This window comes from Triticum dicoccoides, chromosome 4A (genome assembly GCF_002162155.2).
Source record: "Triticum dicoccoides isolate Atlit2015 ecotype Zavitan chromosome 4A, WEW_v2.0, whole genome shotgun sequence".
Lineage (NCBI taxonomy): Eukaryota > Viridiplantae > Streptophyta > Magnoliopsida > Poales > Poaceae > Triticum > Triticum dicoccoides.
Window position 1 is genome coordinate 12,284,297 of NC_041386.1, and position 16,729 is coordinate 12,301,025.

The 16,729-nt window shown below is 42.1% G+C and overlaps 2 protein-coding genes and 1 long non-coding RNA gene across 4 annotated transcripts; 2 read left to right on the forward strand and 1 right to left on the reverse strand.

The window, feature by feature from the left end:
- Positions 1 to 28: 28 nt before the first annotated feature.
- LOC119284607 lies at positions 29 to 2,504 on the forward strand. The gene is made up of 3 exons (XR_005139113.1): positions 29 to 654; positions 1,134 to 1,850; positions 2,035 to 2,504. It is a non-coding gene; the product is annotated as an uncharacterized LOC119284607 (long non-coding RNA).
- Positions 2,505 to 3,029: 525 nt separating this feature from the next.
- LOC119284606 lies at positions 3,030 to 5,547 on the forward strand. The gene is made up of 4 exons (XM_037563745.1): positions 3,030 to 4,349; positions 4,475 to 4,513; positions 5,077 to 5,161; positions 5,271 to 5,547. The coding sequence occupies exons 1-4, from the start codon at positions 4,008 to 4,010 to the stop codon at positions 5,351 to 5,353; spliced, it is 549 nt and encodes a 182-aa protein (XP_037419642.1). The 5' UTR covers positions 3,030 to 4,007; the 3' UTR covers positions 5,354 to 5,547.
- Positions 5,548 to 8,386: 2,839 nt separating this feature from the next.
- On the reverse strand, positions 8,387 to 10,968 carry LOC119284608 (cyclic dof factor 1-like). Of its 2 annotated transcripts, none has more exons than XM_037563747.1 (2): positions 10,641 to 10,968; positions 8,387 to 9,956 (listed from the first exon to the last, which is right to left on the reverse strand). In XM_037563747.1, the coding sequence occupies exons 1-2, from the start codon at positions 10,729 to 10,731 to the stop codon at positions 8,734 to 8,736; spliced, it is 1,314 nt and encodes a 437-aa protein (XP_037419644.1). In that variant the 5' UTR covers positions 10,732 to 10,968; the 3' UTR covers positions 8,387 to 8,733. The 2 variants fall into 2 exon arrangements, with proteins under 2 accessions (XP_037419644.1, XP_037419643.1); XM_037563746.1 differs by having other exon boundaries at positions 8,387 to 9,954; positions 10,624 to 10,967.
- Between the last annotated feature and the right edge of the window lie 5,761 nt (positions 10,969 to 16,729).

Below are 16,729 nucleotides of genomic sequence, written 5' to 3' on the forward strand. Positions count from 1 at the left end.
ATTTGTATTTCTGTTGCTGCGTGATGATATAATCTAAGTGATGAAACGTCAATTCTGTATGTGACTGATGAAAGAGAGGTTTCGCATCACAAAGCAAAAAAAATCCTATCATGACACAGTGTTTGCATTTTACTTGCACATGCTGTAGGAATATAGACAGTATGCATCACAGGCTTATAGTGCTGATGTTCTCAATAGTATCCAAAATTTTCTTTGTAGAACCAAATAAGCAACGAAATATATTAATAAGTTTACAATTTAGCTGTGTACCACAAAGAATCATGGAAACCAGATTTTAGGTGTTTTGGATGTGTGTGTTCAGTTCCGAAGGCAATGGTTAACAAATGTGTGTTTTTAGATTTTTCAAATGAATTTCACCCTATGGCTAGAGCATCTTCAATGAAATGCAAAACTGTTCATTTGTCTTTACCATTAATAGTTTAATACTCATGCTGAAATATTGAGGTCTTCTATTTACGCTTTGTGTGCTATGTTTTGCTCTCACTGTACTTCAGTAAGAATATTATTCAAATTCTTCACCACGATGTCCTATATTTCTATGCTTGCAGGTTTTCCACCGGGAGAACAATTTCTAGATGCTAAATTGAAATGTATTGTCCAGTGTCTTGCGATGTCATTCTTTCATTATTCAAGGTATGTGTCTCACAAGGAAATAGAAAATCCTGAATTTTGCATGTGTGATTGGTTCAACAACCTCAACCTCTGCACCTCACTGTCAACCACATGCAAGCTTCCTCCTTACTTTAGGTGAGAGGATTTATTTCATCGCCTTTTTAGCTTGCTCAGATTGCAAGTTTGATAGGTTTCCCTAACCCGGGTTAGGAACCCCTTTGATTTTGGTTCCTTGCTACAACTCTGTATGCAATTTTGTTTCTCTGTCACAGTTTAATCGATCCATTATTAGCTACAAATGCTTATTTATAAACAGATGGGTACAAGGTTCATTGTAGTCTTGCAGTTTGGAATACCAAAAAAAGCATTTGTTTGAGTGGTGTAGTGTTTAGATGTCATTTTCTTGTTTGCTGTTTTTATCGCCTTTTATTGTTGTGCTATGAGTTGATATGAATCAGCTAGCTATTGTCTAATTGTTGAAATACCACCCTTTCGAGCAGCCCTTGAACACAGAACAAGGAAACAAGGATATTTCGGAGTCCCAGTTTCACTGACTTCGTGGACGCTGGAGCCACTGCCACCTTTACTATGTGTGTGGTTAGGGTATAGATCAAACTACAATTCAACAATGGTCATCTACACCATCAGATCTCCGACTATAAAACTCCATGCTAATGTTCCATATTCCTCTTTTCTGCTAATTTTTAGAGTTTATCCTTCTATGAATTACCTAATTTCAGTCACAACTGACAAATATCAGTCTATTTGTTAACATCTCCTTCTCCATCAAGGTTTATAAATTGACTTAAGATTATGTATGTGCCCCTATCATTTTTTTGGTTCGTCAACATATGAAGTAATCAACCGTTCGAATGAGGGATTAGGAGTACATCATCTAAAATATTTCTATTCCCAGTTAAATGTGTACTGATAAATTTAACTATCAAAGTCATTGTAGTGAGAAAAAATTTTGTTCTTATTTGCAGGCATTGTGTGGCGATGAACACATGACCAGCAAGGGGCCCTGCCCCCCTCCCAATACTATGGATTTGTTCATAATAAACACATGAACAATGCAGCATTTGACTTGTTTTCTGCTCCAACCGGCCCTCCCCAACATCCTAATCCCACTAATCCCGCCTCCGCCACTGCAGGCATGCCGGCCTTTTCTTAATTGCTATACTTTTGAGGACGCATCACTAAAAAAACTAAAAGAGGTACCACAACTCTATAAAACCCTTATTACATTTTTGCATACGTACAGAAGTGAAAAATGAAAGTGAATTTAGCTATATACTTTGAAAATTGTAGTGGTTTTGCATGTCTCATAGTTTTTTTTGTTATGATATTATTTTGTTCGCCGGTATTTAACCCTTGGGGATTTTTATCTTTTCCATTCAGAGTAGTCCAATTGATACTTCCGATGGACACACGACAGGTTGCTGATGATGTCGTCTAATCCATATTGGAAGGTTTAATAACGTACTTGAACACTAAAACTATATAATGGATGGTTCTAGATGGGGGCAGGGATCCTCTATTTCCTTTACCAAATGGAGTCGGTCGTAATCACATGTTGTCTGACCTTCTCTCTATGCTCTCTTCACCTTATTCTTTGCATCATTTCACCGGTACAAGTCATCAGATGGGTATTACTGTTTCCAGTATGTTGTGTGTCGGTGGCCTGAAGCACAAGCTACTCACTATACTATATAGTACCGTGCTACAACCGTGAATTTTGCAATCCTGGTATCCCCTAATTTGAGGTGATTTGTATGCCAGGTTATCCTAATCTTTATGTATCTGATGCTAAAACCATCATGCTTGCTTGCAGAGATTCAGTTAAGACTTAAATTAACAATTATGTATCTGAAGACTAACATTTGAAATTACAGGTTTCATGGTAATGATGAAGTGCTACCAAATTATGTTCCAAGAAAAATGATTTCTGCCTCAACTTGACTACATGTACGTGACTTGCAGTCAGTATGAAGTTCATTACACTACTAATATTAATTTCCTCATCTCCTTTATTTAGCTATTTGTCTATAGTCAACTCACATCACTCGACATCTACAGGCATGTTGAATTGTTGACCCGATTTGACGGACTATATAAGTGCTCTTCTCCTTGGGAATTTGAAAGCACGCCCCTTCTAAGCATCGCACAATATATATGCTTATATATGTGGTAGCAGTCATTGGTACAAGCATGTGTGCATTAGACCAGAAAAGGGGTAAGTTGCCTTTGATACTGATCTGATACCCCCCTATAAGCGTATGATATTAAATAGGTTTCTATTGATTTATCAATAGAGAATTTATGTCAATTGATTTAATGTCGATATAAGCTTTATGCAAGTTTGTTTTCTCGAGAGTACACGATCGGTACCATAGCTTTTTTATGCAAGTTTGTGATTTCTGAAGTAGTGGATCCTACCATGTTTCAAACTCGCAGAGCATATTGAAGGTGGTACAAATCATTGCAGAGTGAATTACAAGTAGCTATATGTGGATTGGAATTTATTGAAACTTTGCATATTCAAAATTTTAAGTCGAATGAGACGTGCATTGCACATGCATGCTTACTAGTATTACAAAGCGGAGGGAATACTAATTAAGGTAATTGTATATTGTAGCAACGTCTAAGTCACGTGTTTGCATACTTATGGCCAGTGAATGATGTGGGCATTTTTTTATTGTCTTGCCACCGTACATGATCGAGTTACATCGGGGAATCGATCCGTGTGATCCGCATAGTGTTGTACTCTACAGGGTCAATCTACCTTGTCATTTAGTGTGTGCAGCAGTCTTTGTACATTACATGATATAATCGGGACAAAAAAAATTGCAATCTTTACGGTGGTGGCGATTCTCGATGAATATTATCATTTTATTTGTGAACTTGGTGTATCACTGATTGCAAATCTAGATTAATACCGGACTGAACTTGGTGTATCACTTATTTGTAAACAAAAATAGTTTGAACATTGTAATAAGAAGGCAAATATAGATGCTCATGAGCTTGATGACTAGATTTTCCTTGACGTTGGATTGGTTTGAGGAATCTCTGACTGAAATTGTGCGTTTCTCATAAACGATGTAACCGTTATTTTCAATGAACAAAGTTTTAGGTGTTTTGTGAAAAATAATAGATCGGGATATTTTTGAAAAAAACATAGCATGATATTTTAACCTTAGATTTGTCTTATCCATTTGTTGTGAGATTAGTGCGAGCAGACCCTTTGCTCGAGCCTTTTCCGGAGAGACCTACCTCGAGGTATCTCAGAAATCAACGGCTCAAAATAAACCCCGGAAACCGAATCCCTGCGCCCACACAGACACTGTGACGGAACTCCTCCAGATAGGAAGATAATGGTGGGCCGGAAGCCGATGCGCCGGCGCCGCGCCGACCACCCGCCTCCGCCGCCGCCACAGTCCTTCGGTGCCACGGCCCGGCCGACCTCCCCCCGCTCCTCCACCTCCGCCTCCGCCGTCGCCGACCTGGACGAGCTGCTCCACACGCCGTCCGCGTCGGAGCCCCGGAGCTTCCCGCACGCGGTGAAGCAGCAGTGCTGGGAGAAGGCCGAGAAGGTGCCTGGGCGCGACCCGGAGAGGTGGCGCCGCGACGCGCTCGGCAACATCGTCTTCCGCAAGCTCGTCGGCTGCCCCGGCTGCCTCTGCCACGACTACGACCACATCGTGCCCTACTCCAAGGTCCCAATTAAGAAGCTTCGCTTCCTATTTGCTTGATACATCTGGATTTCAATAGTGCTTGTGCATGCTCGTACGTTTTTTTTCTTCCTGAACTTGTTGTATCACTGATCCTTTTCAATTGGCAGGGCGGGAAGAGCACATTGGAGAACTGCCAGGTTTTGCAGGTACATATTCCATGTTTGATCACTCCAGTCTCTGTTGTGTACCCAAAAATGTACTATGTCTAGAGCATGATAATGGATACTTTCATGCTGGGTTATGTCTAGAGCAAGATAACTGATACCACCATGGTCCAGCAGACTTTCTGTTTATGCTTATGAGCAACTGAGAGAACCAAACTCCCTATCTTATCCCTACCTTTTTGCATATTGTTTGCGCATGTGTGCTACTTTCTTCAGACAAAGATTTTTCGAAGTAGTCGCCAGTAGCCACAGATCCCTGTTTGGCACTCTAGTCTCTGTTGCTTGCCTGAAAATGTGCTATGCCTAGAGCAAGATAGTGGATACTACCATGGTTCAGTAGACTATTTCTGCTTATGCTCATCATAGGCAGCTGAGAGAACCAAACTTCATATTTTATGCCTGTCTGTTCGCACATTGTTTTTGCATGTGTGCTCCTTTCTTCAGCCACAGATCTGCTGAAGTAGTCACCAGTATATTAGTCATTACTGTGATGCGAATCAGTTTATTCTATAGAGCATAACTGATATATCAAATCATACTTGCAGGCTACTGTGAATCGATCTAAAGGGAACAATACTGAGATATCCAAATCTGAACTAGCACAGAGAAGCGCATATTGTCGGGTTTCAGGTAAGTAATGTCTACCTTGAATGAGCCTGCTGCCTTTAGTGAAGCAGTCACTGAGCGCAAAATTTATTCAGACACCCAACTTGTTAAGTAATCTGTCTGATTTCCTCAGGACGTGATATGGATCTTTTTGAACTCTCTGCCTTTGGGAATGTTCGACGAGGGCCAGATTCAGGGGGCTGCAAAATCCAATGAAGAAATGAACATATCTGATGTGATGTTAACCAGCTTTGAGCAGTTGCCTCGAATCTGTGAAGAGAAAGCTTGGTTGATGGTTGTGTCAAATATTATCAGTTATATGTCTGTAATTTGACACTTTGAGTGAATTATCCAAGGAAAAAGGATCTGCTATTTTGCAGCCCAATATATGTTGTGTTCAGTACGAAGTATATCTTTTGTTAGTCCAGTCCTTTACCATGCCAATTTTACAGTCATACAATTTATCTGGAAATAGTATGCAAGTAAAAGCCATAGGAAGAATGTTCAATTTGATTTAATGCTGTGATCCAGATAATCTACAGACCGACAGCTGAATTTTGTGGGTTCTATTTTAACGTTTGCGCTGTTGTATATACTTATAAACTTATGGTTACTTCTTTTTGTAAAATACTGAATCAAGGCTATCATGTATTGAGAAGCTTTATGCATTCTTTGTCCACAATCCAGAGGATTGACTATCAGGATGAGCTGTGTCATCTTAGCTGCACTTGGCAGGACGCCAGGATGATGGGCAAAGATACTGAATCCTGATTCAGGGCTTGTACTTTCTTGTGTTCAATACCCCAGCTCGAAAGTGCAGTCACCGTATACAGGATTTTGCACAGATAATGCAATCTTTCCATGTGAATTGATTGATCTGACATTTGTATCCACAGATATATGAGTGGATGTGGAGACATGCAGATGTATGATCTTGGTTCGCAAGCCACAAATGATGCAATATCCAGATCCAAGGCATGGTGATGCCACTGAAGCGACAATGACTGGCTGTCTTGGGATTTTTTTGCAGTACTTCCTGAAACTTTTTTCTGCATTCTTATACTGCTTCTGAAATCTCAAACCTGAGTATAATTTAACTTCAGTGTCTGAGTTGGAATTTAGTGCTATTCACTGCATGTTTTCTACAGTTTGAAATAGACAAGATGTTGCGTTAATGTGAATTTTTTAGTAGTCTAAAACTCTAAATAGATCTGTGCTTCATATGTTAAGATTGTCCAGTGATCATGGCATATTTATCTTCATAGGTTTATTGATTGTTGTTGATATGCTAAATTACTTCATCAGAAGTCGCCAACTCACCATCCTTAATATGTGTATCTTCTTTTAAGAGCACCATGCCACATGCATACAGTATTTCACTGTTTAAAATTTATTTATTACATCCGAATCTTACTTGCTAATTTTTGTTCATATTTGAAAAGAAGTATGCTGCCAGATTATCCCCAAAATTTGCACCTATAGCTAGCTAAATTATAGCATAAGGATACAGACCGTCTGATGCTCCAGATCTAGAGGAACTACAGGAGTGATGATACATACTAATAGAGTAATAGTAACCCAAACCTCACTGTTTCTGTTCATTTCTCTTTTCTTATTCATGCATAGATAGGCCTGAAATTTGAATGTTTACAAATTGCGTGTTCTAGGTGTTCCATTGTAGTCAAACACTCGAGAGGTCAGGTTGCTTGCATGCTTACTTTCTTTCATGCTCTGTGCATGACGTGCTCAGTGCTGTAACCGTGTCCACGCCTCCACGGTGGGTATGTTGAAATCCCACTGTCATATATCTTTCCATTTTATTTTTATTTTGGTATTAAGCTTGTCTTCACATATAAATAGTGTTCAAAGCAAGTAAGATGAATTTGCTAAATACTTAGTGTGGACTGAGGACTTGAAAGTAGTTATTCTTCTAGCGAACAGTGTTATCCACTTTAGCACTCTAGTGCAGCTTTTGCGTTATGCGCCTTTGATGGGAAAGTGCGCTACAAAAGTTTGGTAAAGTTAACATCCTTAAGGTTTTAGCTGCCAATTATGTGAAGACACCAAAAGGCAACTGGTGCTATAAAAAAGTGACTACTGCTTGTTGTGTTTGACCTTTAACTCTTTTATTTAAAGTATTGCATCACTTCTTTCGTAACGTGGCCGAAAGTCCCATGGATAGACATGATGGCCACTGTGCCCCCAATACTTGAGGAAATACGGTTATTTTCCTGTTAAGTATGCAGAATAATAGACCTTTTTTTAGCACATCATATTAAACCATATTAAACATGTGTTCTCACCATGACAATACTGCTGAAAGATAAAAACAAAGTCAATAATATTGAGAATCAGAGGCATGCTTGGTTGGAAAAGCTTTATGCTTCTCTTCTTACAGTAGTATGTTTTATTTTGGTTGTGTCTTTGCCTTAGAGGAGGGAGGGGGCTGCACATTTTGTGTGTGTTCTGATAACCATTGACCAGCAATCAGATGACCATTATATTGGAAGTTTGATAGAAGGTCAAACATGTAGCCTATTAAAGGTCAAACTGGTTGACGATGGTGTAAGTGGAAGTGGCACTGCCAGATGCCAATGACTGAAAAGCAGAATGAATGGGGGCAATAATGCATGTTGTTGAAACATTTGAAAGGTAGGATGTTACCTAACAGATAGAAATTTTTGTTTAGTGGTATGTACCAGTCTATACCCGCCGCCCACACTCTGTTTGTTTGTAGGACTACCAGTGTCTTTGTTGATGGGATGGCACAACTTTCAGACACTACTTTTTTGTCAGCTCCTGATGTTACTTCCTTACCACATGATAAAATTTTGATCTACTTAAGTACGCTTCTGAGATATTCATATGACCATGGAAAAAAAATGATATTCATATGAGACCATGCATGGACTTGAAGATTTTCTTTGTGCTCATCTTTACTTATTGGTTTTCTTTATGCAGGACAGTTTGCAGTATGTGTGAAGGAGATAATATATTAGTTGTCACATTTAAGGTTAGTGGGTCATCCAGTAGTTGTCTATCACTTTCTTTCTTTCTTCCATGCCTTCCTCCACTTTTTGCATCACTTTCATAACCCAATTATCTCAACTATAAGGATGAGAAAACAAAGAAAAAGAAAGGGCGAAAGGAACAAATATATCAGATACTGTTTCTGCTATCTGTGCAAATTCTTATATTAGAAGAAATAGACAAATGGAAACAAGCTGGAGATATGCACATGGTATCACATTTCCAAGGATGCAATGGGCTCATTTTTGTTTGTTATACAATGGAATCAGACAGCTACCAATTGTTTCGGTGCTATCACGCAAAGGTGTTCCTGCCAAATATTCCAATCAATATATCATATTTATCTACAGATACAGGAACTTCTGCTCCCAATCTTCCCCAACCCAAATAGCTATCTACAAGTTACCTAGTACAGCTACAGTTACATGATCTGATTATAGCTATGTTGAACACTTCATGTCTCTTATCTAGTAGTATACAATTATCTAATGTACAAAATTTCAGCTGTATCATGCTACATGGTTTTATAGTAGCAGAAGGCAGCATGAAGAATTTCCAGATGGTGCTCAAGATCTCTCATGGAAGTTGACTGAGCGTGACAGTGCAGCAGGGTTCCCCTTCAAGAATGGCAGGCTATTGTTACCTCTGTGGCTTGACGTCTTTGCCTCATCCTTTGGATGAAAAACCCTTGCAAGCTTACACCCTTTGCCATCATCCTTCTCCTCCTTGTCGCCCTTGATCCCAATAAGTGACCAGATAGAACTCCTGGCCACCTCATCTACGTCATCGATCCGGATCGTCTTGGGCACCCACACCTTGCCATTACCCTTGGTATCTCTTTCCTCATCACCGTCTCTAGGATGCTTTCGGGATTGGAAGCAACTGGACATTGTCGATACCGGAGAAGCAGCACTAGGTGGTGAGCTAGATTGACACTGAGACTGCGGCTGCGGCTGCGGCTGTGGCTGCCATGGAGTGTTCCAGGCTCCCGGAACCATGCAGCCCCAGTAGGCAGCAGCAGCAGCTGGATAGAATGGAATTGCTACGTTTGAGGGGAAATAGGCAGGTGGTGGTGCACAACTGAATGGCCACATGGCTGCCCCGTTCATGCACGGATGCTGCACAAAATTTGCGGATCTATCTGCTGCAACTCTCTCCCTCGGGTTCATTTGGCTCGACTCTTCTTCCTTTGCCCATCCTTCAGCAGAAGACCCTACTGACGGGGCATCGGTGTTCTCAGTCCGGGTTACCGAGCTGAGATCCTTTATGTGCTTCATCTGTTCTGAGACGTCTAAGGTGGACGCATCGGAGCCAAAGCTGAGCACCGTGCCGTTGGTGTTGACCGGGGTGCAGAGAGGATCACCGGGCAGAGCAGCCCTTATCCTCTGAAGGAAGTGGGAGGCGGCTGACAGACTCTTGCTCTTGCGGCGGCCCGCGCCCACGGGCACGTTGCGCATGGCGCCTCCGGCCGTCCAGTACCTCTGGCAGTTCTTGCAGAAGTGGCGCGGCTGGTTGATGTTGTAGTTGTTGTAGTAGCAGAACTTGGTGTCCATGCTGCTGCACCGGGGGCAGGGCAGGATCTTGTCAGGCTTCTTGAGCTTCTCCTTCTGGTTCGCCGTGTCGCCCTGCTCTTCATCTTGTTGATCTGCTGCCGAGTTCTTGGCAGCGGATGGGTCCTCGACGTCCACAACCTCCGGCTGCTGCGGAGGCGAGCCCGTGGAGTCCTGAGGGGCGATTTCTTGCACCTTCGGTTCAGCCGTGGCGCTGCTGCCTCTGTGCTGAAGGTCCTGTAAACATACAGAAAATCCTGATGAGGTCCTTTGCAATTCTTTTGCTGTGAATTTAGAAGTTCACACCCATGGTTTATATTCGGGTTATTGACCTGTGACTGCACATGCTATCTCCAAGTGTAAAATTTGACAAAAAAATATTAATGTTTCGGTTCTTATCTGTTAGTGAAAAGAAGCTATGGTGCTTTAATTTGCAGTGGGTGATCTACTCAGAGTCTGATGCATCTGAAGTCCAGTAGGTTACGGCACCACATAGTAGTAGCCACTTTCAGCAAAATCCTTGGAAGCACGCGAAAACGACCCATTAAAAGAGGCCAGCGCTTTTCTTTCCAAAGTCCAGATGATGTTCAGACAACTAGATCACGTAGTAGTACTAAAAACTGCTGCTATTAGAGAGCAGCAAAGGCGAAATTCTCTTGCTGATGGGAGCTAAACCTGCGTGCTTAACGCTTAACTGATGCTACTATCTCCCGAAATAGGCAAGGAACTCCATGCTTAAGACCCGATGACTAGACCGAATACGACTCCTCGCCATGATCAACTCCAAAGCCACAGAAAACAGGCTTCAAAATGAACTTCCCCCCCCTAGGCTCAGTAAATAAACCAATCAAAATTCCCAAGTTCCTATACAAGAACACGAAGGAGGAGGAGTGCATGAGCACCAACCTTGTCGACGACGTCTCCGGCGCCGGCGTCCGGCACGGGGATGGTCTTCCCGAACAGCTTGATCAGGCAGTCCCCGCCGCCTCCAGGCGCCGCCCTGAGCTGCCCCATCTATGTCGCTCTCTCTCTCTCTCTCTCTCTCTCTCTCTCTTTTCGAGGCTATGTGCTCCCCGCTGCTCCGTTCTTGGGAATTTTGCTTTCTTGGACCGGGCCACTGCTGCTAATCCCTACCGTGCGACGCTCGCTCGCAGACAAGGAGGAGCAGTAGGCGGCGAGGTATGGCGCGATGGAGGGAGGGAGAGATTTTTTGGCCTCCGGGTGGCTGGAGCTGCTGAGGGTGGATGGGATTGGGGATAGTCCGGTTTTAAGGAGGAAGAAAGGGGGGGTGGCGGGGGCCACGGGCGCGGGCAGAGAGCCACAAGTTGGGTTTGTGGCCTTCAGGGGTGCGGTTTTTGATTCGCTCCACCATCTCGCTTTTGCCCCCGCGTCGCCCTCCCACCCCCCTTCCGTGGCAACCCAACGCTTGGCTGAGGCTGGGCGCACATTCGCCTGTTTTGTTTTCCATCTCTCCCCCCTTGGTGGGTGCTTGCTGCTGGGTGAAAAAAAAAATGCCCCGCTTGCTCGGTGTTATTCTTCCCTGGTCTCTCCTCTCTGGGCAGCTTGCGTGTGCAGTTTCTACCGTACGCTCCGTTCGTTTGGTTTGTATCAAGTCAAACTTCTTTGAGTTTTTTTTTGCGAATAAAACTTCTTTGAGTTTGACCAACTTTATAGAAACAAGTGCTGATGTCTTAACATCAAATAAACGTATAGTGTTAAAATATATGTTATGACGACTCTAATGGATTTAATTTGGTGTTGTAGATGTTGGTATGTTTTCTTACAGACTTGCTCAAACTTGAAGAAGCTTGGCTCGGGACATTCAAGTATTTTGGAACAAGGGGAGTAGCACGCCTCGAAAACCGCAACGGGTTTAGACTTGTGCAGAGATCGGTTGCTGTAGGAGCTTTGGCATGAGGAACATTCAGGAAGCATGTTTCTTGGTTGAAATGGCTTCTAAAATTTGAGCATTGGTTGTTCTTGTCGAGTACTCGAAGAAGAGACATTTTCTGCCAACAGTTCCCACAATATCTGAGAGCATCTCTCTTTTTTAAGCACCCAGTAATTAAGTGTTTTCACCAAAATAACAACCAATGAGCTCATGGCTTTTTTATAATGTGGATGAGAAGGTGTTTCACCACAGAGAGTATATATGGTTTTGTTTGAATTGAGAGTATTTTTGAAGTTATGCAATGTGTTCACATAACATAGTTGTTCATCTTCTTGAAATCACATGTTTTTGTTTCCTGGCCCAGATGAAGGGAGCCTCAGAACAACTGCCCGGGCAATGTGGTTCCATGATGCAATTATAGTCAGCCACCATTGCAGGATAAACTTAAGGCAAGCTACTCACCGGTGGTGTGCCTTCAAATTGGGCACCCAAGAGCCACAACACATCATGAGAAGCCCTGCAAAAGATTGGGCATCGGAAGCCCTACAAAAGATTGGCATGTTCGAGATAAGTGCTTCGAGGTTTATGGTGGTGAGGTTGATCGTCAATGTCGGCCCATTTGATGGTGTGGTTACAAGGGCTCTCCTGGAGATGAGGAGGGGTCGGGGGCCAGAAGTTTGATTTGTGGTCTCAAGGGTGTGGTTTCTTATTCGCTCCACAATCTCGCTTTTGCCCCTGTGTCACTCACAACCCCACCCCCCTAAATGGTAGTCAAATACTTGGTTGTGGGCATGCACATTTTTTCCTTTCTCGGTTTCTCTGTTAGCTTAGGTGGGTGCTTGTTGTCATTGCATGGAAAATGCCTTGTTTGTTACTTGGTGTGTCCTCTTTGGGCAACTTCATGCGCGACTTCATACGAAAGCAAAACACCTTTCCAAATGGTTTAGGCTTATGCTTAGGCTAACAACCATATAAAATTAGGTACAAAGGAAGTATCTAGAAATATGTTTTTGTTTGAAACAACTTCTGAAATTGGAGCATTAGTTGTTGCTCTTGACAAATCAAAGATGAGCATATTTGTAACAGTCCACCTAAGTCCAGGAAGCCTCATTTTGAAGCTTTTAACTAATCAACTAGGTCAGCCATAGAAAATAAGCCCATGGTAAATTATCTCTTTTAATATAACATATTAGAAGTTGTTTCGCCCTACATTTTAAGATCATGTTTGGATTGAAGGTATTTTTTCATAAGTTTGTCTAAACATGAATCTTTCATTTATTTGAAACCATGTATAGACATTAGGAGACCTAGCTAGATCGTGAAAGCCGCTTAGAAGATGTTGAAGCAATTTTCTGCCAACACTCTGCATAAGTTCGGAAAAGCCTCTTTTAAGCTTGTCATTGATGGACTGGAGCGGCCTTGGGAAGTAAGCAAACGGTAAAATAGTTTCATTGAAATAACAATCAATGAGCTCACGGGTTTTACATAATGCAAATGAGTAGGGTTTTCACCATGGAAAGTAAGATTTTGTTTGGATTGATAGTGTTTATGAAGTTAAGTAATTTGATGGTTTTCTTTTCAAAGCTTGCCTAGAGACAAGGAGGGGTCGAGGGCCAGAAGGTTGATTTGTGGCCTCAAGGGTGTGGTTTCTTATTCGCTCCACCATCTCGCTTTTGGCCCTATGTCACTCACACCCCCTCTTGCATGACAGTCAAATACTTGGTTATGGGCATGCACATTCCTTTTTTGGTTTCTATGTTAGCTTAGGTGGGTGCTTGTTGACATTGCATGGAAAAGTCCTTGTTTGTAACTTGGTGTGTCCTCTTTGGGCAACTTCATGTGCGGCTTCATACCAAAGCAAAACACATTTCCAAATGGTTTAGGATTGTGCATATGCTAACCACATAGAAAATTAGGTATAAAGGAAACACCTAGACGCATGTTTTTTGTTTGAAACAACTTCTGAAATTTGGGCATTAGTTGTTGATCTTGACAAATCAAAGACCAGCATATTTGTAACAAGAGTCCGCCTAAGTTTAGGAAGCCTCATTTTGAAGTTTGTAGCTAATGAATTATGTCGGCCATAGAAAATAAGCCCATGGTAAATTGTCTTTTTTAATATAGCAGATTAGAAGTTGTTTCACCCTACACTGTAAGATCATGTCTGGATTGAAGGTATTTTTTCATAAGTTTGTCTAAACACGAATGTTTCATTTATTTGAAACCATGTATAAGCACTAGGAGACCTACCTAGGTCGTGAAAGCCACTTAGAAGACGTTGAAGCAATTTTCTTCCAACGCTCCGCATAAGTTCGGAAAAGCCTCTTTTTTTAAGCTTGTCATAGATGGACTGGGTGCGACCTTGGGAAGTAAGCAAATGAGTAGGGTTTTCACCATGGAAAGTAAGATTTTGTTTGAATTGAGAGTGTTTATGAAGTTAAGTAATTTGATGGTGTGGTTTTCAAAGCTCGCCTGGAGAGGAGGGTCGTGGGTCAGAAGTTAGATTTTTTGCCTCAGGGGTGCGGTTTCTTATTCACTCCACCATTTCACTTTTGCCCCTGTGTCACTCACAAACCCCCTTGTATGGCAGTCAAAAACTTTGTTGTGGGCATGCACACTTTTTCCCTTTTTTGGTTTCTCCGTTAGCTTAGTTGAGTGTTTTTTGTCCTTGCATGGAAAATGCCTTGTTTGTTAATCAGTGTGTCCTCTTTGGGCAGCTTTGTGTGTGATTTCGGACCAAAGAAAAACACCTTTCCAAACGGTTTATACTTGCGCATAGGCTAACCGCCATTGGAAAGCATGTTTCTTGTTTGAAACAACTTCTGTTATTTGAGCATTATTTGTTGCTCTTGTCAAGTTGAAGAAGAGCATATTTGTACAAAGAGTCTACATAAGTTTTGGATGTCTCCTTTTCAATCTTGTGGCTACAGACCTCAGCCGACAATAGGAAATAAATCCATGATAAATTCTCGCTTTTAATATAGCAGATTAGAAGTTGTTTCACCCTACACTGTAAAGATTGTGTTTGGATTGAAGGTATTTTTTCATAAATTTTTTTATGGAATGTCTAAACACGAATGCTTCATCTATTTGAAATCATGTATAGACACTAAGGGACCTAACTAGGTCATGAAGGCCACTTAGCGAGCGTTGAAGCAATTTCCCACCAACGATCCACATAAGTTTGGAAAGGCTCTTTTTTAAGCTTGTTGTTGATGGACCAGGGCGGCCTTGGGAAGTAAGCACATGGTAAAAAAATCATGCAAATAACAATCAATGAGCTCATAGATTTTTTTAGTGTGAATGAGAAGGTCTTTCACCATGCAAACTTTGTTTGAATTGAAATGTTTATTAAGTTAAGTAATCTAATGGAGCGGTATTCGGAGCTCGCCATAAGACGAGGAGTGGTTGAGGGCTAGAAGTTGGATTTATGGCCTTATGGATGTGATTTCTCTTTCGCTCCACCTCTCGCGTTTGTCCCTGTGTCACTCAAAAACCCCACTTGCATGGTTGTCAAATACTTGGTTGTGCATGCACACATTTTTCCCTTTTTGGTTTCCCTGTTAGCTTAGGTGGGTGCTTGTTGTCATTGCATGGAAAATACTTGTTTGTTAATCGGTGTGTCCTCTTTGGGAAGATTCATGTATGATTTCGTACCAAAGCAAAACACCTTTCTAAACGTTTTAGGCTTGTGCATAGGCTAACCGCCATAGGAAATTCAGTATAAAGGAAGCCTCTAGAAGTATGTTTCTTGTTTGAAATGGCTTCCAAAATTTAAGCATTGGTGTTGCTCTTGTCAAGTTGAAGAAGAGCATATTTGTACCAAGATTCCACATAAGTTTAGGACATCTCCATTTGAAGCTTGTAGCTAATTAAAGACCTCAGTCAGCCATAGGAAATAAATCCATGATAAATTCTCGCTTTTAATATAGAAGATTAGAAGTTGTTTCACTCTACACTGTAAAGATCATGTTTGGATTGAAGGTATTTTTTAATTAGTTTTTGTATAGAATGTCTAAACACGAATGTTTCATCTATTTGAAATCATGTATTGACACTAGGGGACCTAGCTAGGTCGTGAAGGCCGCATAGCGGGCGTTGAATCAATTTCCTACCAACGGTCCGCATAAGTTTGGCTCTTTTTAAAGCTTGTTGTTAATGGACCAGGGCGGCCTTGGAAAGTAAGCACACAGTAAAAAGGAAAAGGATCCCTTCGAAAGAATTGACCGAGGAGTAAAAAGTTTCATGGAAATAACAATCAATGAGCTCATAATTTTTTAATGGAAATAACAATCGATGAGCTCATAATTTTTTTAAAGCTTGTTGTTGATGGACCAGGGCGGCCTTGGAAAGTAAGCACACAGTAAAAAGTTTCATGGAAATAACAATCAATGAGCTCATAATTTTTTTAATGTGAATGAGAAGGTCTTTCACCATACAAAGTAAGAAATTGTTTGGATTGAGAGTGTTTATTAAGTTAGGTAATCTGATGGTGTGGTTTTCAGAGCTCGCCATAAGACGAGTTGGGGTCGAGAGCCAGAAGTTGGACTTATGGCCTCATGGATGTGGTTTCCTTTTCGCTCTGCCGTCTCGCTTTTGTCCTTGTGCCACTAACCCCACTTGCATGGCTGTCAAATACTTAGTTGTGAGCATGCACACATTTTCCCCCTTTTCAGTTTCTCTGTTAGCTTAGGTGGATGCTCAGATCCGAACTTGCCGTACTCCGGCCCTTGTGCCGCATTGAAGTGGGCTGACCACCCGTTTGCGTGGCCTGGCCACGGCTATAGAAGACGTGCTCCAGCGATGCACATCTACACCTCTGTATCTACGATACCCTCCTCCTCTCCGATGCCGAAGTGAGGATGGACCACGCCGACAGGTGGTGGCGGAGGGAGTTCATCCTCAAGTGGATCCTGGCGCTGCTCCCCGTGCTCCCCGAGATCCTCGCCGTCGGTAGTCGGCTCCTCCGGCAAGGAGGAGATCATCCTCTCCTCTGGGGACGAGGAGGACCAGTAGTTGGAGCAGCGGCCTCGCCTCCATGCGGAGGCGACTCTAACGTATGAAGAATTCATCTGTCAGATGGAGATCATGACGGAGCGCTCGCTCCATTAGATGGGCTCG

What these genes read in the sequence shown, in the direction of transcription:
- LOC119284606 (XM_037563745.1), top strand. Translation starts at nt 4,008, where the DNA reads ATGGTGGGCCGGAAGCCGATGCGCCGGCGCCGCGCCGACCACCCGCCT. An exon ending in AGAACTGCCAGGTTTTGCAG is followed by an intron (nt 4,514 to 5,076) that starts GTACATATTCCA and finishes TCATACTTGCAG; the next exon opens with GCTACTGTGAATCGATCTAA. An exon ending in CGCATATTGTCGGGTTTCAG is followed by an intron (nt 5,162 to 5,270) that starts GTAAGTAATGTC and finishes TGATTTCCTCAG; the next exon opens with GACGTGATATGGATCTTTTT.
- LOC119284608 (XM_037563746.1), bottom strand. Translation starts at nt 10,731, where the DNA reads ATGGGGCAGCTCAGGGCGGCGCCTGGAGGCGGCGGGGACTGCCTGATC. An exon ending in CCGGAGACGTCGTCGACAAG is followed by an intron (nt 9,955 to 10,623) that starts GTTGGTGCTCAT and finishes GTATGTTTACAG; the next exon opens with GACCTTCAGCACAGAGGCAG.